Raw genomic sequence first — 23,400 nt, 5'->3', positions numbered from 1 at the left:
GGTACAGTGTGTAAGTGTGTGTGTGGTAGGCTACAGTGTGTAGGTGCGTGTTGTACAGTGTGTCGGTGCGTGTTGTACAGTGTGTCGGTGTGTGTTGTACAGTGCGCAGATGCGGCGGACAGACAGGTCTCAGTTGGTTTGGTGTCCTCTGCTTACTTTTAATACTTGCAAATACAACTTTTGGCCCGTAATTTCAATTCCCCATTTCAGCGACCAGAGAGAGAGGGGGGGGGGATATATCCAGTCTCTGATTGTGTTACGTTATTATGAGAGTGCTCTCATACTTTAAATTGCATATATCTATATAAATATATTTGTGTGTGTGTTCCCGCATCTGTAGCCTGTTATTGTCTCATTATACCGCACTCTCAATGAATTAAAATAAAATATGTGGGGGAACAATGTTCAGCTGATCTAACAGAGATTATAAAATATGACAAAACACTCGACAGCTGATGCAGCTGTTGCCACGTAATAATGAACGGACGTCGCTTTAATATTACCGCTCAGAGGAGAGGAGTTCTCATTTCTTTAAACGTCTGCTGCTTCCCCTCCTCTCTCCTCGGTTCCCCTCCTCGGTCCTCCGCTCGCATCTCCTGTGGGCGGGACTAAGTCTCGAGGAGGGGAGTCGAGGAGGGGACATTTAAGAATTGAGAAGTCTCTTTAGTCCCGCCCACAGAAGATGCGAGCGGAGGACCGAGGAGGGGAACCGAGGAGAGAGGAGGGGAAGCAGGAGACGTTTAAAGAAATGAGGCCCAAGCCCTGGGTTTGGGCTCTTTTAGACGGCTTTAGGACATTTGACTTGTGAACCTGTTGCTTTTGTATTTTATTGTGTCTTGTAATCCTCTATTTTTGTTAAAACCTTAATAAAACCGGTTTGTACTTTGTACATTTCGACCCAACTCCTGGTCTCTCTCGTGGTCTCTGAAGGTATCTGCTTGTGCTTAGAGTGAGGAAAGAACACCCTTCCTTGGAAAAGGATGACATTAGTTGATCATTTGGATTTGAAATTGTTTAGAGGGGAATAGAAACTCTGCTAAGGTTAAACTGTAGTTTCATATTGGCAACTGTGGTTGATGTTGAAATATGACATATGCTCTGCTGATGTGGTAATATCACTGCTGTGATATTAATGTTTGACTCTGGCTGCTTGATTTTACATTTGCATTATTTTAAGTGGTATAAGGGAATCAACATTGGGGGGGATTGTGGGACCTGAAGCTGCTCTAATTACCAGGGGGTCTCCCAACGACACAGGGTTTCCCCTCCAGGGGCAGTTTAGATACTGCTCTGGGGTTCTACCAGCCCACCAACACCTACTACACTATACACTCCGTTTTGCTATCCTAGCGGTCGGACATCCGTGGCTGGAGTGCCTAAAATAGGGATACGACGGGCAGTTTGGTGTTAGAGGCCACGCTGTAAATGCCCCCCTAAGAAGATTACGTTGACCTTGCGTGTAGATTCTGGGGGTTTAGTCCTAAAAAGATTGGACGGCCGTTCACCGGAGCCTTAGCAGAGTTCGGTATCGGCCTAGATATTAACTTTGGTTGTATCGAAGTTAGATTCCTTATGTTAATGTGACTTATGCATACATTGTCAGCCATACAACTCTATTGATGCACATATCACCCTTTAAACACGTTTAATAAAAAAAGTGTGCTAAAGAAACTCTCACAACTCAATATACCGTGAACCGTTTACTTTATTTGATCATGTGACCACAGTAATCAACAAATCATTCAAAGTTTGACCTTTGGGTTCAATATAGTGTTGGAAGTTCAATATACATTATATACAAGCATGTTAGCAAGTTATGGCATAAGATAACTGTTAGTGCCACCGCCGGAGCCTCACAGTGAGGAAACTGTGGAGTGCATAATTGCGCCGCATTTGCGCATAAGATGAATTGCGCCGTATTTGCGCATAAGATGAGGCCCCCTCCGCAAGATGAGGCCCCATGCAGTCTGCGTGTAGGGAGGGGCGGCCCTGCGGGAGAGCATGAATTGACAGTGGTTACATATCCTTCGAAATATGCCAAACTTGTGTGCAGGCGCCATTGGGGTGCTCCAGTATGTTCACAAGTAGAACTACATCCACGGGTATAACCTCAGTTGCTTCATTGCTGAGGCAGTGTATATGAATAGTGTCAAACTCATTTCAGTTAATCGGCCACACACAGCCCAGCTTGATCTTAAGTGGACCTGACCAGAAGATTACCCTTAAAAAAACACCTCAAAATGTTTTGCTTATTTTCAGTTTAAAGAACATCAAGTACACTACATTCTTAACATTTTCACAATGAATAACCAATCCATTTACAGGTTTTCCCGACTGGCTTCCTCCTGATTCTCTTGAGTCTCTGGAGCCTCTGTGCTGACGTCATACAGCTCTTCCTCCGTGTGCGTTTTCATATGTCTTGTCAGGTTACAGCTAGATCTAAAATCTTTTTGACAGAAGCAGCAAGAAAACTGCTTATCCCCTTTGTGGGTTCTCATGTGGCTCCTCAAGTTACTTTTAGAACTGAAATCTTTGCCGCAGAAGCTGCAAGGATACGGCTTCTCCCCTGTGTGGATTCTCATGTGGTCTGTCAAGTTACTTCTAAGCCTGAAAGCTCTCCCACAGAAGCTGCATGTGTGCGGCTTCTCTCCTGTGTGGATTCTCATGTGTTCTGTCAAGTGACCGTAATAGCGGAAACTTTTGCCACATGTTTGGCAAGAATATGGCGTCTCACCTGTGTGGGTTCTAATATGAATTTTCAATACTGATTTCTGAGTGAATATCTTCCCGCATGTGTTGCAGGGAAATTCGTTCCGCTCACCTGAGTGGATTCTGATATGGTTTTTCAATTCTGATGGTCGACAGAATTGTTTCCCACATGTTTGGCAAGAGTATGGCTTCTCCCCTGTGTGGGTTCTGATGTGGTTTACCAGGTGACTATTACTTTGATAAGCTTTCCCACATTGGTTGCATGAAAATGGCTTCTCACCTGTGTGGATTAACAGGTGTCTCTCCAGCGAGGATCTAAATTTAAAATCTCTTCCACATGTGACGCATATTAAAAGCTGTTTACCTGTGTGAGTATCACTGTGCATCTCTGACAAGTTAGTGTTGTTTACATCGTTACTGGGACTTTTGCTTTCAAAATGTTGATTCTGTGGTCTTGGCTCTGCACTTCTAGTTGATCCTGAGGCTTGCTCGCCTCCTACCTGATCTTGGCTCTCAGCTACATGAGAGTTTTGAGAGAGGAGCTGGTGCTCACTCTCCTCATCAGATGCAGTCAGGATAAAGGCATCGATCTCCTGCTTCACTATGCATCTAAACGGCTCTCCCTCCTGACTGGTGTACAGCTCCTCCTGCTCCTCTTTAATCTTTAAAGGCTCCTGCTCATCAAAGAATTCCTCCTCATCCTCTTCCTCCTCCTCGTCATCGTCCTCCTCCTCCTCCTTACAGACGTGTTGCTCTGGGAGATCTGAAGGGACAGAAAACCAGAGGAATAAATACTACTGCAGACATAAGGAGACTTTAGTAGGCTACATGTAACGTTGTAGGGGAGACTGGGGACAATTGAATCACTTTTTGCATGTCTCTTAGTTTATCAGAGACTATTCGACTAGACCAGTGCTTCTCAAAGTGTGGTCCGTGAGCGCCCCCTAGTGGTCCGTGAGTATATTGGTAACATTTCACATTTGAAATAAATAAATACATTTAAGTTCTCCGCACTCTCGCGGGAACATCTCCGCAATGGAGCGAGCGTAAGTTTCACTTTTGATTGCATGATATAGCCCAGCACAACACCTTCATCACACATGTTGCCACTTGTTTGTATCATTTTCAGGCGATTTATAATCTGTTCTATTATATTTGTGGAGTTAGGTAGTCCGCGAGTGTTTTTTTATTGGTTAAGTGGTCCTTGGTATGAAAAAGTTTGAGAAACACTGGACTAGACCAACACATTTTTTATATAATAAACTAGGGCTGTGTAATTAATCGTATTTTAATCGCGATTACGATTATGGCGTGCGACGATTATGAAAACAACATAATTGACAAAATACGATTATTTAGCTGGGTGCGCTTTCGCCCCTCCCTAAAAGCCCACTCGGCCACGTGAGAGTGACATGTGTTGTGAGTGTTCAGCGCGAGCGAAGATGTCAGAACAAGAGCAGCAACTCGTTAAAAAGAAGGGTACAACTATTTCCACTATTTGGAAGTACTTTGGCTTTCAGGAGTCCGACGTGGAGCAAAACAAAGTACAGTGCAGGATTTGTTACCAGGTTGTGTTGGCACCACACGCCAACACAACCAATCTCTTTAATCATCTGAAATACAACCACAAAGTGCAATACGACCAGGCAATAATACAACAAAAAGCAGATGCCCGCTCGACTTCATCCACCACATCATCACAGTCATCGATTCAGGACGTATTGTACAGAGCAACGGCCTAGGCGACGAGCTCGCAGAGACACAGAGATGTTACAGGTGCCATTACATTTCACATCGCTAAAGATATGTGCCCAGTTAGCACTGGTAGCAAACAGTCCAACTTGTCAACACATTGGACAAGCGTTACGTAATGCCGCCTCGGTATTATTTCAGCAGGTCTGCGCTGCCTGCGCTATATGACAAATGCCGTGAGGATGTTGAGAGAGATGTGGCTTCAGCTGACTACTTTGCGACCACAACGGACCTATGGTCTAGCCCAGGGGTGCCCAACCAGTCGATCGATCGCAGGGAGATTCCCAGTCGATCGCGAGATGTGTCTAAAAATAGAACAACAATATTCTGTTTTATCGTTAATGTCCTATAACATAATCTTCCTGTGCCAGAATAATGCACTTGAACGCATCAAAGCTTTGTGATTGGCCGGCGTCACCCCATGTGTCGGGGCGTGGCTGGTGGGCAGTGGGCACTAGTGCGCTGACGTTGTCCGTGTCAACAGGAGTGACAGTCCGCACACACACAAGACCGCAATTATGACAGAAGCAAAAAAGCCCAAAATATATAATTTTCACTTCGAGTGGGAGGATGATTATTTTTGTATCTATTCCAATTCAAAGTCCATCTGTCTCATCTGCAATGCGAGCGTGGCTTTATCGAAGCAGGGTAATTTAGGAGCGGCATTTCAAAACAGTGCACAAACGCTACGAGACGGAATTCCCTCCTAATTCTGCCCTACGCTCCCAAAAGGGGAGGGGCCTGAAAGGACAGCTAAATGCACAGCAGTCCATTTTCACCAGGCCCAACATCAAGAGCAAGGCTGCTACCATAGCATCTTATCGTGTCAGTCACGTTCTTGCGAAACACATGAAGTCTTTCAAAGACGGCGAAGTTGTGAAAGAAGCATTCCTGGAGGCTTCCGAGGCGCTTTTGGGGACAGTAAAAATAACAGAAGTATTTCAACAGGTTTTTGATATAATAAAAACTCAAGTTAGATACCGTTATTAATCAGCTGTAAGTTTTAGTTTGTTTGAACTTATTCATTATAATTATTGTACAAAATGGTATAAGAATGCAAACTTAAATTGATTATAGTTATTATTATCAATTCAGGTTAAGAAACTAGTGTTGCTTGCATCCTATTTTAAAGGCATTTCTTTTTATACTCTAATAAAATGCAACAAAAAAAGGGTTTGATTCTATTAATTTTGTCTTTTTTATTGCGCTTTGGCAGCAGATTCCTGTGTAGCTTCAGATCTGAGTTGTCTTATTAGTAAGCCTAATTTATACTTTTGTAGCAACACTATTTTTATATAATGGCAAAGAAAGGGTTCAGAGTCTTTTCTGTTTTTCCTGCGTCATATGTGGCAGCACTGCCACAAGTTCCTCTTCAGAGAGGGTCTTCAGTCCAGGTGGCAATATTGTCACCTGCCTGCGCTCATCTCTGAAACCAGACCATGTAAACAGGCTGGTGTTTCTTGCAAAAAATCTTTAAGAGATGACACGAGCAGCCCTACGAGCATTTGCCATGGTGACCAAACATCTTTTATTTGAACTTAAATTGTAGTTCAACATTTATTTCCTGTTACTTCTGGACCATGACGGTTGGCCAGCCTTCAACGTTTAACTGAGTGGTTGAATATGTTTTACCAAAATGTTGGCTATATGTTAAGGAGTTTTCAGTATGTTGTGACAGTGCACTGCAACATATTTGATTTAATTTATTTTGGTCTAATTTATTTTTATTTATCATATTAATATATGTTTAGTATGGTTTTGGAAGTGCGCTCCAACATATTTGTTGATCTTGTTTATTGGTAAAACATTATTTGTTTTAAAGTTCAATAATGAATAATCGTCAAAATAAATTGTGATATCAATTATTGACCCAAATAATCGTGATTATGATTTTTGCCATAATCGCACAGCCCTATAATAAACATACATATCATATACGATATGTCCTAATTACCCACATAATTTAAAGATGAATACATATGACAGATTGTTAACAATATACATTTCAAAGGTAAAAGGTTGAATATTGCAACACACATCACGGAAGGTCGCAAGTCGCAACATTTAAACAATACTCTTATTTCACTATTTAACTTTCCGTTTTTGTCACAATGAGCATAGTATTCTTAAAATATGTAATTTTTGTATTCATACAATAATAAGATAGTATTATTTATAGTCCAAAACGGCAACTGATATAAAACTGATTTTTGGCTCACTCTGCAAAATATGAACTGCGTCTTTTTGGGTGAACTATCCTCATTATTTACCTCAAAATCACTTTTGCATGTTCAAATAAGCAATATAACTTTGTATTTGGGTTAAACATCCTTTAAATCACCCCAAAATAACTTTAAAAAAATGCTGCTGGATGGTCTATCACAGGGGTGGGGAACCTTTTTCCTCTCAAGGGCCATTTCAATTTCTTCGAAATCCTCCGAGGGCCGTACAAATTATTGACCTCTGCTTAAAAATACTAAAATCACAGCTCATTCATTTCGCCTTTCTTTCATGCTGTGCAAAAAAAAAGCAACCTCTTAATCCAGATATCTTGCCATGACTCGCATATGCATTAGGGCGGTACGATTTTGGGAGAAAAAAAAAAAAATCTAATTGCGATTTTTCTGACAAATATTTTTGCGATATTTGTTTTTAACCCTTTAACTGCCAGACCAAGAAAAAATTATTTGTTTGCATTTTTTTTATCAAATGGGCCACAAATAACCACAATTATTTATTTGTTGACTGACCACACAGTTTTTATGGCCTTTTATGGTAAAAGGGCATTTTCAACAATCATCATATACAGTACAGTATGTGTATGCATCAAACTCAAATAAAACAAACTCTAGATTTCTTTGATTATTTGCGTGTGTTTAATTTATAAACACACACCTCGAGGGCCATACCAAATGGTCTCGCGGTCCATATACGGCCCGGAGGCTCCCCACCTCTATCACAACATGGCTCATTAACTATGGACAAAAACGTGTTGCAGTAGTCAGCCATGACATAAAACCATGTGCTAGTTACACACACATATTTGAACATATGTTTTTGGTTGCATTTCCACTAGGCGTAGTTCTGGCTAGCGCAGGCATGGGCAAACTAAGGGCCGCGGGCCATATCCGGCCAGTTGTGCTTTTGAATCCGGCCCGCCGAATATTGGTACAAAGTTGTCCAAATTATAGTAAAGACCGCATTATTTTTGTCTTTTTCCTGCAATACCCGGCATTTCAGTTGATCCCACAAGATGGCGCACTCTAGACACAATTTACCTTTGCTGGAGTCTGGTCCATTCTCTCAGCTGGCCCCACTCGGCAGCAATAACAGTTCATGGTGAGTACGGCGAATACAAGTTGTAACAAGCAGTAGCGCTGAGCAAAGTGCCGTATCCAGGATTTCCTAAATACCGAGGTCCAATCATGCTAGGGGGGTTCGGGGGTATACCCCCCGAGATTTTGGGGATTTTCGTGATCTAGTTAGGTGCTTTTTAAGTCCTGTGGGGGGTCACACATTGGATAATATATTAATTTCAAACCAAGTCAGTGGGCTGCAGCATACATTATTTTTGAAAGTGTAATACATAAGAATCAGTTGATTGTTACTATTAATGATCTGGACATGCAGAAGAGGCTAAAATAATCACAAAACATTGTCAACATTCATTTTCCATGTCTCTCTTCCATCTTCTTTAGTCTCTCTGTCTTCTTCCTGTTCATTACTCTCTCTGTCCTCCAGTCTTTCTCTTTGTTTAATCTCTCCCTCGTTGTTCACTTTTTGCTCCTCCTCACTTGTCGCTCCTGCCAGTGAATTAAAAGCAATTCAGCCATTTAGTTCATTTCACTTGTTTGTTTGCATTTTTTTTTTCTAAATCTGTTTTGTTTGATTCTCAAAAGAGAACAAAGATGTAAGCAAATTGTGTTTTATACAATTGTATGTTATTATGACATCATAACTGCAATAGATGTATGTTGTTTTAAAAATGATCCCTATTGTCTATATTATAAATGAAGACTATTGTTATATAGATAGATAGATGGGGATATTAAGCCTACATTCTTTTGCGTGACTGTATCTTAGTGATGCAAACACAGGTATGGTGAAAAAAGAGAGAAATATTCGAAGGAGAAAAAAAACAGCGTAATATACCATCTGACAAAGGCCTGTGCTATAATGCTTCAATTAACGAGCTATTCTTTATAATATACTCAGATCAATAGGAGACAGAGATGTTAAGTTAAAAATCAAGGGTTTTTATTATTATTTACAGCAGGGGTGGGGACCTTTTTCCTTTCAATTTTTACAACATCCTCCGAGGGACGTACACATTATTAAACTCAACCTCTGCTTAAAAAAAACTATAATCACAGCCCATTAATTTGGCCTTTCTTTCATGCTGTGCAAAGAAAAAGCAACCTCTTAATCCAGATATCTCATCATGCATGCACGTGCACGGTTGTGGCATGACCACCAAAACAGAAAGATATGGACACAAGATGTGTGCAAATGTATTTAGTATCCTATCCATGTGAACATGATTTAAGTGGGGGGGGACCTAACCTCCTCTAGGGGGGTCCGGGGGCATGCTCCCCTGGGAAGATTTTTTTTTTAAATTTATTTATATTGAAGTTAAAAGCATCAATCTGGTGCACTTTGAGAGCAAAATGAAGAGATCTATGGATACATCTCTCAACACCCATATGAAACAGAACTGTAAGCAGATTTTTCTTTTTGGATATTTTACAAATCACTCCCCTTTTAAACTCTATTCTTGTTATTTTTAACAATTTAATTTGTTACCGTCATATAGTATGTTATACCTGTTTTTCATTTAGTCTCTAATGTCTCAATAACTATAATGATCATATCAAGGTGTGCCTTAACCTCAGTGAGCTGAGGTTATGTGAGCCTCTCAGGAGAGTCTCTTCCACCTGAATGTAGAAAAGCTCTTTAAATTCGTTAGCATAGTTAGCTAACCAGATGCTAATGACAACAGATCGCCACTGTGCTTACAACTAAAGACACAGCCACGCAAACACTGCGGTATGTGTACGGCTCCTTATGGGTACTGCAATATTTGAAGAGCTGGAGCGGCATTCCGGTGCTCTCCATCAGCACTCTAGTCAACACTCCTTTCAGACTATACACATTACGCTCGTGTTGTGTTAAAGGAACCTGTCCTTGGCCAGGAAAAACAGGCACTCGCTTGTTTAATTTAACAGAGCACTTATATACTAATAAAGGACTATATATATATATACTAATAATATATACTATATATATACTAATATATACTAATAAAAGGACTGGCTTATTATTGGCCAGTTGAGTAGCACTTGAAATGTTTGGCTCTATGAAACCTGATGTACTTATATGATTCTGTTTTCTTCAAGGTTGTGTCTTCCTGGTCGAATGTACTTATTGTAAGTCGCTTTGGATAAAAGCGTCAGCAAAATGCAATGTAATGTTAATTATTTTTGCGATCTAGATTTCTTCTTTTTCGAAGTGAGAAGTTGTCCGTCAGTTGGACGGACTCCCCCCCACCCCACATTACACAAGTCACCCAAATCAGCGTTAAAAAAGCGGGAGGCGCCGAAAAGTGACTAATTTGCATCACTGGTACCTGCAGTTCCTCCCTGACTTCCATCACTTTCTCTCTCTCTCTTTGTCTCTGCCTGTCCTGTCTCTTCCTTACCAAAGCTGAGCTTCGACTGATGTAGTCTTTTCATTATAGCACAGTCAGTGTAAAAAGAAAACAATGTTATGTCTTCAATGTTTTACTAAAATTGAAATGAAAGAAAAGCATTACAACGTTTGTTAAAAGGTAATCCTTCTGACATGGGATGAATGTTATTAACTTATTATTAGCTCTCTAGCTAGTTTATTCACGCAATTTAAACAAAAGTATAGCCGATAGCTGCAATATAAGTTAGTGTGCATGTTGTCGGACGTCCACTGACTAACGTAGAGCGTTCACACAGGATCTGCAGGTCATATGATATCCTGATGAACAGAAACACAAGCATCCTGCTGGACTCAGATCTCTATACTTCATCACTCCTTCGCTGCTCCGATACAAGTCCGAGCTGCGGTGGTTTGTTGATACATATGGTCTTCTTCTGTTTATTTAATCGAGGCTACGTAGTTATGCAGCGCCCCCATCGTCAGTAAATGGAAGCACTACAAAGAACCCTGTTTAGTGCAGTTATTTCACAAGATTTGTTATATACACAGCTCGGAAAAAATGACCGATGTCCGGATCTCGGTGACCTCAATGGTGGATACGGCCCTGATAACAAGTAGTCAAGATAGTCTGATTAGCTAACATCACCTGTAGAATGCCAGAGAAACTTTCATAACAGCGTTGTGATGCCAAACAGCTTTCAGACTAAAACACATTCACTTATGGGGATGGGGGATATTTATCAGCTGCTTGTGACAGTCAGACAATGAAAACTTTACAGCGGCCGCTGCCGCGAGTTAACGGGAGAATAAACTCCGGTAGACGAGCAGCACTGCAGCAGGCAGTAATGCAGCTGAACCATATTAATAAACAATGCACCATGGCACTCTGGAGAAAGGTATATGATTGGAGAAGTAGTTCTTTAATTTAATCTGGCTTCGTATATATTAAAAACTACCCGACGCAGTACTCTATTGATGTTGTTGTGAGCGGTGTTGTGGAGAAAATCAGCGACGTAAAACGATGTGTGGGTCATAAGAAGGGGGGGGGGGGGAGTCTCCCTCCGCAGCCGGTTGGCGTAGTTTTGGCACAAGTCCGTTGTACAGATCGACGTTAACAGCAGCCCTGTCTGTGCACACGGAGACCGACTCTGTCGTCCGGTGATCTAACCGCCTTCTGGAAAAGCTTCACAAGTACGTCGGTACGCAAATGCGCTTTGTGACACAAGTGACGGTACGCATTTCAGATTACGCACATAACCTGCGTACCAGTTATGTGCGCCCCTGTACTACAGCAAAAGTATTCTCCGCCGGGACTTCCTGCAACAACACCACGCCGTTATCAAAGATGTTCTATTGAGAAGACGATCACTACGTGACAAAAGTTTTCAAAACCGTGGCTACTGAAATCAATCTTACTAACTGCTGTCTGTGCAATTTACTCCGCGCGAGTTGGCAGACTTTATTTTGCTTACTTTAACATCATTTTTCATGGTGGGGCTAAGCCATTTCTTGGTATGGGTGTAGCCTACCCCAGTCATACCCTGGCGCTGCCACTGGTAGCACGTATGGGGCGGGCCATTCTGCACATGCGTTAAATATTTTAACGCAATTAATTCAAAAAATGTATTACCGCCGTTAACGCGATAATTCTGACAGCACTGATATATATATATATATATCCTATATATATGCTAAGGTCCCGCTACTGACACGAAAGCAGTCATTTAGTGCGCATATGTGTAATTAAACCCATGATATCAAAATCTCACTCCAGCCAGGTACCCAAAGTTGGCAACCCTGCGTATACTTGAAATAGGGGCTCAGCAGCAGGTATACTCGACATTGAGAAACGGCCACTGAGTACATTTACTCCGTAAGTAAGTAAGAATTTCAATGTTTTGCTACTTAGTACTTCTACTCCACTACAATTCAGAGGTAAATAGTGTACTTTTACTCCACTGCATTTATTTTGTACCTTTAGTTACTTACTTTACAGATTTGGATTCAATGTGTGAAATATAATCAACATTTAAATAAGACTTTAGTTACACCTGGAGTAAATTCACAAACTACCCTGCATAAGGAGCACTTTAAGTATATTTTGATGCAAATACTATTGTACTTTTACACTAAATAAAAAGAAAATACTTTTACACCTGCAAAACCTATCTTTTCAATAATTGCAAAAGCACATGCACAATGTATCTGCTGAGCATCTACAGCATGAGGTCATCCGAGACTAGCATGTTTCTGATTGGATGAATAAGGCGAGTTGCAGCCATCCCCAGTCTCCCTGTCCACAGCCACAAGAACATTTTAGTACCTGATACATTATATATGAAAACACAGATTCATATATAATTCACATGTCTCTGTTTGATATTGATAATCACCTATCGTGTGTATCTTTATTTCCTGTGTCCGAACGACTTCCACCAGTCTGCTCTGACGATCGATCTCTTCTTTGTACTCGGCGATAGTTTTCTGAAAAACTCCAACTATTTCTTCAGCAGCAGCAGCTAGTCGCTGGTTGACATATGTCCTAAAACACTCAACTGAATACATCGTTGCCTAAATATAAGTTAACAATTATCCACGAAACCACTACAACGTCGTACCAGGCGTCGCGCCCTCGGAAATACCGCTCAGAGCTCAGCTAATGATGTTAGCATTGCTCCTTGTACTTCCGGTTTGATCGCGGGTGGCAACCATGCAACCATAGGGGCAACCAGCGTTTGGGGTGCGTTGCCGCCACCTACTGGACTGGAGTGTTACTTTCCTAATGTGACCAAACAATGCAAGAGGGCACATTTTCTAATTTATTGTAATGTAGTTATCTATTCTTGTCGATTGTCAGGAAAAACCAACACAAACACTCAAAAAACAAGCACTACATTATTTCTATAACTTTGGTTGATCTTAATAACACTTAACAGGCTGAATACTTTGTCTGATAATCTTACCAGATTCCCACAGGCATGCTGACTTTCATCAGCTAACCCTGAATCTAACACTCTTCTCTTGTCGTAAAATAAGATATACTTTACTGATCCCAAATTAAGATGTTCTTTCGTTACAGTAGCATAAAAAGCAAGGCATTGCACATATTTAGTATGAACAATTATAACATATAAACATTTCAAAAATAGCAATTAAACAGAACTAAAAAATATACAGGTTGACACTGAAAGTGAAGATACACATCTGTAAACTATCTAACAAATAGAAAACTATTGAAGGGCCAATTTACAGCTAACACAATACAAAAGTAGGATACTTTTTACATTAAAGGTGGGGTAGGTAAGTTTCAGAAACCCGCTCGAGATACACTTTTTGTTATATTCCATGGAATGCTCTTAACATCCGATAGCAATGAATATCTTAAGTGCTTTGACAAAAAATCCATAAAAAAATGTCATCTGTAGAAGCCGTAATACTAGGCTCGCCTCGAAAGTAGACGAGAGTAGCCGATCGCAGCCGGGGGAGGTGTCAAAAAGCTCGTCTTAAGTCGGACAGCTCGGACTCGGAGTCGGCTTGACTGGCTGGGTTTGCAATGGCGGAAATTCCATTTTACCCACTGTAGACAAAGGTGATCTCCATTGCTTTATATAGGTTTGTTAATTCAGTCATGATGATGAACCACACCAGTGACTGGGTTCCATCATTAGAAATGCTCCTCCCTCTTAATGTTTGCAAAACTGATAGGTGGACAGGCTACAAATGATCAGTCCCTTCAGATCCGCACACATAGCTTAATGAGCATGAATTGAACAGACCTGCTGCTGTGTTAATTCTTTAGCTGCCACTTTAAGCTTTATGATGTGTACAACATGGATGTAATTTGATTTAATCTTGCCATTTTAAATGATGTATTCAATAAATAAGGTTAAACCAAATCATTACATTACAATAGATTTTATTTTAATGATTTGGTTTAACTTAAAGAGAAACATTATTTTTATTGCACATATTAGAGGTACTGAGACAACGAAATGCAGTTTAGCTTCTAACCAGGTGCAACAAGCAGTGAAGTGGAAAGTAATGTACACAATCTACAGAATAACATATAGAATGAATTGAATGATGAATAAACAGTGGGGTATGAATACACTAGATATCAGCCTGTGAGCAGTATGAACAGTGTGTATGAATATGCTAAGATATATAAAGTATGAAAACGGTAAGCAGTATAGTATAAAATATATAGATATTAATTTCATGATGATAAACATTGTGGAACAATGATAAAAAATGGGAATGGATGTGGTGACGTAAAACTGACACAAAACAACAACAAACTTTTGCCAGCCAATTGGAGAGTTTCATCAGCAGCACGTGGTAAACACCACCAATAAGCGCTCAGCTCGAGATACCAGCGAGCCGTTTCCCATCAAGCATTTCGCTTCCGCAGCTCGTGGAGAGCAACTGCGCCAACTCGGCTCGCCTCGCTCTCAAGGCTGCGGGCGTCTTTGTCCCGCGAGATTTCAAAGTCTCATGTGGGTGAGCCTCCAGAGCAAGTCGGACAAAATGACTAACCATCATGCAACGCACTAGCAAGACGTTGATTGCAACTGCGCAGGTCTGCGCAGGTCTTGCTTGTCTCAAACAAGCCTACTGTAAAAAGTACAACCAATCCGTTTAGCCGGCCCAGCTAAACGGATTGGATGGCCTACCTGCCTGTCAGCCTTCCATCGGGGCACAAACTTATCTCGTGCCCTCATTGGTCATGTGCGCGTTCGTGTGTGTTGGAGGAGGGGCTCTATAAGGAAGTGGCAGATTTTCTCCGGTTGTGTATTTTCAAATTCTAGCGATCTCGAGCCGGTTTCTCAAACTTACCTACCCCACCTTTAAGTGTGCAAGGAATGGCATATTAAAATACATCAAAATGTAGAGTGAGAAGTTATAAGTCCAGTTAACAAAAGAGAAACTATGGAGCAGTGCGTTCTCTGCCCGCCAGAGGTGATTTATACTGTGTGATTTCTGTTGGCAGGAATGTTTCCCTGTATCTGTCCTTGTGTTGGAGAAGGAGCTCCGCTGTCTATCCAGCTACAGGTGGAGAGGATGGGTGGGGTATCCATGATCAACATCAGCCTGTTCCGTGTTCTCCACCACAGCTTCAAACGTGTCCTATTTGACCCCGATGACAGAGCCAGCTTTCTTAATGAGTTATTATCAGTCTGCTGGTGTCACCGGCTCTGATATCTGACATCTTGCTGCACACGTTGAAGGATCTCAGCTTCCTCAGAAAAATAGAGCCGGCTCATCCCCTTCTCGTAGCCTATAGCACGACGCTGAAGTTGGCTTCCGATTCAGAGCATCCGATTCGGCAGTTAAGGGGAACGTTAAGGCCCTGACACACAAACCCGATTTTGGGAGTCAGAGGCCGTCAGAGGCTGTCGGGCATTCGCGGCGCCGTAGTCAGGTTGGTGTGTCCCGCACCGTCGACCGTGACACGCCTTATTTGGACTGCCAGACCCGATGCATGGCCGATTCAACATGTTGAATCGGCCATGCATCGGGTCTGGCAGTCGGACCAAATAATCACTCTGATTGGCTGTTCAGCTAGCAAATCAGTGCATGAGAAGCGAAGCGGAAGTGAGGGACGTAAACAAACGATTTAAGAAGGCACACACAGACTGCTATTCATTTTCATCTCATCATGGCGATCTGGAATGATGCAAACGAAGACCTGCTCATCACCTTGATCCAGGAGAGGCCAGCTCTGTATGATATTACGGAGAAAAGATACTCTTCTTCTTCTCTGTCTTCCGGTTGTTGCCTCTTTTGAATGACGAATACACACTACCGCCGCCTGCTGGTAAGGAGAGTTATTGCCACTCACGCACTGAAGTCGGTGCGGTGTGTTCCCGTGCGACACATGGCCAAAACGCAGGAGAACACGGCCAGGCAACAGCCGACTTCAGCGTCGGCTAGTCCTCTGGTGACTGCTTGGTGTGTCAGGGCCTTTAAGGGACATTTAATTTACAGCGCTGAGCGAACAATCCTCCGTGATTGAACCTCTTAAATCGCTGCATAGCCGATTTATTTGGACTGGATTATCCCAGAGAGTCTAAAGAGTATTTATAACCCAGTTTGAGATTTGTGAAACCTTAATTCTATTTGTGAAAATACAAAAAAGGGAGATTTCAGTGCTTTTTTCGCATCCTGACCACATTAGACCAGGTCCTGATCTAAAACCACTATACCTAGACTCATCAAATCTGGACTGGATTATCCCAGATGGTCTAAAGATTCTTTATAACACAGTTTCAGACCCCCTTAGGTCACAGGCTCCTCCAACAGTGCTACGCAATAAAACAGATACACAGAAAAAATAGTGAAATAGTGCAATAAGAGTCTATATACAAGTGATTGGAATATGATATATTAGATAAATAATTTCTAAGTAGCAGCCAGATGAATGTTATTTCTAAGTTCAGGTGTTTAATAGTCTTCTGGCCTGTGGGATGAAGCTGTCTCTGTGTCTGGTGGTTTTAGTCCGAATGCTGTGGTACCGCCTGCCAGACTGCAGCAGACAGAACCGTTTGTGGCTGGGGTCCACTACATTTATTTTAGTTACTTTACAGATTTGGATTAATGATGTGAAATATAAACAACCCTTAAATCAGACTTTAGTTACACCTGAATGAAATTCAGTGAAGGTGATTGTCAAGTGCCAACAATCAGGAGAGATATTTGATAGTTGGTGCTTGAGAAGACTAAATATTTATCTGCAGATCCGTTTAAAGCATATTCATTACTCGTTATTCTCTAATAGTTCATTAAAGACTGTATATAATTGCTATTTTGCACATCCCTTTCAAGATTTCCTAAGGTTTATTGACATATCATATACACAACAGTGTAGTTATGCAATGAATGAACAACTTGGGTCACAGGTTCATCAACAGTGCATTACAAGACATCTATCAATGTGTGTATACTTCCACCATTACACTGTCGTATTCTGCACATTTCTTTAAATAAAGCCTTATTAGTTAGCACATCCTCCTATCAGGCACTACACTGTTTTACTCTAGATATCATTTGAGTATCTTCTTGATATTTTCTATTCTATATTTATATAATTGACCTTCTACTTTCCCACTATTTTGTATGTACTCTTAATATTTGAATGTTTTCATAAAATATAACACATTCAAAAGTGCGTTACAAAAATGAAAGACATTAAGAAAAAGGCATTTTAAACAGTCATTAAAAAGCAACACAATCTTCCTGCATTGCAATTACTCTAAACGTGTAATAACGTGCTTTAACCAGTAGTTGGTTTGGGTCAAGTTTACAGTGTTAACAAAATAAAATATACTGCTGTTTCCGGTTTAGTTTATGACGAATATTATTTTGTTATTGTTTTAATATTTGTAACATAAAGGGGTGGAAAAAACCCATAGCAACCAAAAAAAGATGGTCTTAACATGACCCAGTCGTCTAGTAGTTAATAAAAAACAATAATATCAAAACAAAATATTACTACTAACTTTATTGTGAAATTAAAACAGAACGGTAAAAGAATAGTTTCCGGTGTATTCTGATGCCCGATCTCTGTAGATAAATAAAGAACTAAGACAGATGTGTAATATTTAATGCAGCCAAACCATTTATTACAATGCATTCATGTGATGACTATCAAAGAGTAAAGCAAGCACTGCTGAATAAAGTATGATTTTCTCTTTTACGAAACGTTTTTTTTCATATGGAATGCAGTTGGAGGTCAACCAATCAAAGAACTTGAGGACTGATCACGGGGTTCATGGTGTAGTCCCAAACGATAGCTGAGGATTCTGGGTAGTGTAGTGTCTTCTGCCGTCCAAAAACTCCGAAAAAATATTTGTTTCTCCGAATTGAAGGGGGAAAATACAAAAGCATTGCACACAATTCAAACCAATCAATGTTGTGTAATTAAGGACAATTTGGTGTTTTTTAGTCGATGAGTAGTGCAGATATCACTGTAAAATCAATCGACAGTAAGGAGAATAGGCTACTTACTTCCGGGTGTAAAATTCTCCGTTCTCCAATGGGAATGGACGCTCGTAATACAAGACATGATCATTATCTTTTAAATAACGTTAACTAAAGGGAACAATCTATTTGACACAGCTGAAGCTCTGGCCTTCCTTAAAAACAAACTAATTTAATAAAATTAACAGTTGCATTACACACAATGCACGTTGTAGAAATGCGTGTGTGCACCACGACAAAGGAGCCTCATTCACTTTACATTGGGGTTGTTTGCGTGGTACCGACACGCAAATGTAACAAAGTTCGTGACTCCACCACGCATTGTGGTGTTAAGGAGTCGTGGTGGAGTCACGCATTCTGGTGAGATCAGGTTGCAAATGTTACATTTGTCTCAGTGGTCTTCACAGTGTGTACAGAATATCAGTATGACAATACGACACCCTCTGTCCTTAGACCCTCACATCGTACAAGGAAAAACTTCAGAAGAAAACCCAGTTTAAAGGGAAAAATGGGAGAAACCTCAGGGAGAGCAACAGAGGAGGGATCCCTCTCCCAGGATGGATAGACGTGCAATAGATGCCGTGTGTACATTGAAAAGATAATACATTTGCAACATAGGTAGTCCAAATGTTTGGAAATGCATGTGTGTATAATAGGAAGATGAATCCACGAGGATATCCATCCAGGACCGATGATCCAGGACCACAGCCACGACTCGCGATCCAAGGCTCGCGATCCAGGACACAGGACCGCAGGATCATCCATGACTCCGGATCCCGGCGTATATAGACACCAAAAAGAAAGACATTTGGGGAAGCTGGGTTAATCGGAACATGAGAGTACACAGGTATAGACAGAGAGAAGGAAGAAGTAAGATGTCCCCGACAAACTAAGCCTATATCAGCAAAACTAGGGGCTGAATCTAATCAGCCCTAACTATAAGCTTTATCAAAAAGGAAGGTCTTAAGCGCACTCTTAAAAACGGATAGGGTGTCTGCCGCCCGAACACAAACTGGAAGCTGATTCCACAAATGTGGAGCTTGATAAGAAAAGGCTCTGGCTCCCATTGTACTTTTAGAGATTCCAGGAACAACCAACAACCCTGCATTCTTGGAACGCAATGCCCTAGTAGGACAGTAGGGTATAATGAGTTATTTAAGGTAAGATGGCGCCTGCTCATTAAGGGCTTTGTAGGCGAGAAGAAGAATTTTAAATTCTATCCTGTGTTCTATAGGGAGCCAGTGTAAGGCAGCCAGAACAGGAGTAATGTGGTCCCTTTTCCTAACTCTGGTTAGTACACGAGCTGCAGCATTTTGAATCAGCTGAAGCGACTTGACTGACTTCTTGGTACTCCCTGATAATAAAGAGTTAGAATAATCCAGCCTAGAAGTAACAAATGCATGGACTAGTTTCTCTGCATCGTTTTGAGGCAAGATATGCCTGATTTTTGCAATGTTACGTAGATGGAAGTAGGCGGTCCTTGAAATTGATTTTATGTAGGCGTTAAAGGATAAATCCTGATCAAATATAACACCAAGATTCCTTACAGTCTCACTGGAGGCCAAATTAATGCCATCCATAGTTAGTATATCTTTAGATAATTTGTTTCGTAGATTCTTCGGGCCAAGTACAATAACTTCAGTTTTGGTCGTGTTTAACATCAAAAAGTTTAAGGTCATCCACGTTTTTAAGTCCTTAAGGCAGTCTTGAATTTTATTTAGATGATTAATTTCATCAGGCTTGATTGATAAATATAGTTGAGTATCATCTGCATAACAATGAAAGTTTACAGAATGATTCCTTATAATATTGCCTAACGGAAGCATATATAATGTGAACAAAATAGGTCCGAGCACTGAGCCCTGTGGCACTCCATGGCTAACTTTGGTTTGCGTGGAAGATTCATCGTTAACACGTACAAACTGAGAGCGTTCAGATAGATAGGACCTAAACCAGCCTAAAGCCGTTCCCTGTATGCCAACTAAGTGCTCTAGTCTTTGCAATAGGATATCATGGTCGATAGTATCAAATGCAGCACTGAGATCGAGCAAAACAAGAATCGCCACTGTGCTTACAACTAAAGACACAGCCACGCAAACACTGCGGCATGTGTACGGCTCCTTATGGGTATTGCAATATTTTAAGGGCTGGAGTGGCGTTCCGGTGCTCTCTGTCAGCACTCCTTTCAGACGAGACATATACCACGTGAAGACACGTTACGCTCGTGTTGTGTTCAAGGAACCTGTAATTGGCCAGGAAAAACAGGTACTCGCTTGTTTAATTATTTTTGCGGTCTAGATTTCTTCTTCTTTTTTGAAGTGAGAAGTTGTCCACGGACTCCCCCCCCCCCCCACCCCCACCCCCAAAACGAAAACTCTTCGGTTCTCCACGAATTACACAAGTCACCCATATCAGCGTTAAAAAAGCGGGAGGAGACGAAAAATCCCCTATTAATGTATTGATTATAGCTCCGGGTCCGTATAGGTCGGCGTCTGGGTCCGGACCCGGACCGCGGTCCGCCTGTTGCCGACCCCTGGTATAGGGCATACACACGGAGCCGTTGGACCCCCCAGAGCGTTGCGTATGCCATTCTATCCACCTTGGGACCCGTTATCGTTTCCGCAGTCGTTTAGTGCCGTATTCGGTCGTCCTCGTGTGGCCGAACGGTCTATATGACACTAAACAGTAACGCAAACGACCGTTTTTGTCCTCGTGTGGCCGGGGCCTAAGAGGTTCAAACACGGAGGATTGTTCGCTCAGCGCTGTAAATTAACTGTCCCTTAACTTTCCCCTTAACTGCCGAATCGGATGCTCTGAATCGGAAGCCAACTTCAGCGTCGTTTCTATAGCATCAATATTTCAACCCGATATCACGGCAAGACGTGAACATGTGATGATTTACCATGCTGGGAGACGTGAAGATGTCACGATTTCGTCCCTTCAAATGTGACAGTTACACGGTATTGTTAACCCATGTTAACCATTGGAGAAATAACCGGAAATGCCATGCAAATGCTACCCCGACGGTCGGTTGTTATTGTCAATATTAATATAATAATGATTTATTTTTTAATAGTCACACTCGATTACGCCAATTTTCTTGTTGCCCCAGCTGGTCGACACCTCTTTTAGCAGAAACAAAGGCTACATTAATGTATTAAATCGATGTTAATCCATGCGTGTGGATGTGGAATTAACGGACGTGACGTTGTGCGATTGAGTTGCCAGGCAACAGCTTCGGTTCATGTTAATTTACAAACTCTTCAACTACAACCGTCGTTATATTTAAAAACATGTTAGAAGGCCTTCACGAAATACTTTAATGCAAATTAAAATGTAAATGTGAAGGAATGTGTGTATAACAAAATACATCGGTGATAAATGAAACCGGAAACTGAGTAGGCAAGATCCTCAGCTCAATGATTGGATGGTTTAGCCGCAATGCATGCTGGGATTTGGGGTTTATGTGATGTGAAATCTGAAAATGTCTTTTTAAAAACAAAATAAAACTTTATTCCGAGTGTGCTTGCTTTTCTTTTTGAAAGTCATCACATAACAGCATTGTAATACACGGTTCGGCTGCATTAAATATTACATATCTGCCGTAGTTATCTATTTATAAAGCCCTGCTGAGAAGACTTCTAGACAAACAGGAAGAACTGCCGCCAAAACTGAAAACGTGACGTAGATCATAAATATATAAGCAATTAAACAACATCTTACATTTCTTTTCACACAATACGTCTCCTTGCAGTATCAACACTAATTTGGCTGACTTTTATATTTGATCCAATTGGTAGATAGGCTGTATTTACACCATAACGGTGCAGAGCTGATAGAAAGGGACACCTGGTGGTTAAAGCACGTTATTGAATTTCATTATTTTATTATTAGATATTAATAGGATCCCTATAAAGTATATTCATTACTCGTTATTCTCTACTAATAGTTAATTAAAGACTGCGTTGTCACAACAGACTGTATATAATGACTAGTTTCCACACCCCTTTCAAGATTTCAAGATTTTCTAAGCTAAGGTTTATTGACTTATTATACACAACTACGGTGTAGTTATGCAATGAATGAAAAACTTGGGTCGCAGGTTCCTCAACAGTGCATTACAAGACATCTATCAATATTGTGTGTATACCTCCACCATTAAACTGTCATTCTGCACATTTCTTATACTATCTACATACATCTTATAAGAGTATAATACATATGTATAATATCAGTTTAATAATAAACAAATAATAAACAAATAAGTGCTTAAACATAGTTAACATTGCAGGAAAGCAATATATTAGACGTTAAGTACTTCAGGCTTAATATGTATCTGTAGATACAAATGTCACTGTGTGTGCTGTGTGCTCTGCATGTGTGACCATTAAAGAGGGTTTCATCCCTCCATATTCTTCTTCTATACCCCCAAAGCTTTTTCTTATTCAAAAGAAGACCTTAACCTAAAGTACTCTTTAATGTTTGAATTAAGCCTTATTAGTTTGTCTGTTTTGCACATCCTCCTATTAATATCTAATAATAAATAATAAAATTCAATAACGTGCTTTAACTACCAGGTGTCCCTTTCTATCAGCTCTGCACCGTTATGGTGTAAATACAGCCTATCTACCAATTGGATCAAATATAAAAGTCAGCCGAATTAGTGTTGATACTGCAAGGAGACGTATTGTGTGAAAAGAAATGTAAGATGTTGTTTAATTGCTTATATATTTATGATCCACGTCACATTTTCAGTTTTGGCGGCAGTTCTTCCTGCTTGTCTAGAAGTCTTCTCAGCAGGGCTCTATACATAGAGAACTACGGCAGATATGTAATACTTAATGCAGCCGAACCATGTATTACAATGCTGTTATGTGATGACTTTCAAAGAGAAAAGCAAGCACACTCGGAATAAAGTTTTATTTTGTTTTTAAAAAACGTTTTCAGATTTCACATCACATAAACCCCAAATCCCAGCATGGGATGCACTAAACCATCCAATCATCGAGCTGAGGATCTTGCCTGTCAGTTTCCGGTTTCATTTATCACCGATGTATTTTGTTATACACACATTCCTTCACATTTACATTTTAATTTGCATTAATGTATTTCGTGAGGCCTTCCAACATGTTTTTAAATATAACTACGGTTGTAGTTGAAGAGTTTGTAAATTAACATGAACCGAAGCTGTTGCCTGGCAACTCAATCGCACAACGTCACGTCCGTTAATTCCACACCAGATCTACACGCATGGATTAACATCGATTTACT

The 23,400-nt window shown here is 40.8% G+C and overlaps 1 protein-coding gene across 1 annotated transcript; it reads right to left on the bottom strand.

Annotated features, from left to right (window-relative positions):
* Nucleotides 1–1,687: 1,687 nt before the first annotated feature.
* Nucleotides 1,688–12,821, bottom strand: LOC117442468 (gastrula zinc finger protein XlCGF57.1-like). The gene is made up of 2 exons (XM_034078474.1): nt 12,543–12,821; nt 1,688–3,472 (listed from the first exon to the last, which is right to left on the bottom strand). The coding sequence occupies exons 1-2, from the start codon at nt 12,712–12,714 to the stop codon at nt 2,319–2,321; spliced, it is 1,326 nt and encodes a 441-aa protein (XP_033934365.1). The 5' UTR covers nt 12,715–12,821; the 3' UTR covers nt 1,688–2,318.
* Between the last annotated feature and the right edge of the window lie 10,579 nt (nt 12,822–23,400).

This window comes from Pseudochaenichthys georgianus, unplaced genomic scaffold (assembly GCF_902827115.2).
Source record: "Pseudochaenichthys georgianus unplaced genomic scaffold, fPseGeo1.2 scaffold_435_arrow_ctg1, whole genome shotgun sequence".
NCBI classification, from domain to species: domain Eukaryota; kingdom Metazoa; phylum Chordata; class Actinopteri; order Perciformes; family Channichthyidae; genus Pseudochaenichthys; species Pseudochaenichthys georgianus.
The sequence above is the reverse complement of the archived record's forward strand: the minus strand, read 5'-3'. Positions and strand labels throughout refer to the sequence as shown.

What these genes read in the sequence shown, in the direction of transcription:
- LOC117442468 (XM_034078474.1), bottom strand. Translation starts at nt 12,714, where the DNA reads ATGTATTCAGTTGAGTGTTTTAGGACATATGTCAACCAGCGACTAGCT. An exon ending in AATAAAGATACACACGATAG is followed by an intron (nt 3,473 to 12,542) that starts GTGATTATCAAT and finishes CTGTCCCTTCAG; the next exon opens with ATCTCCCAGAGCAACACGTC.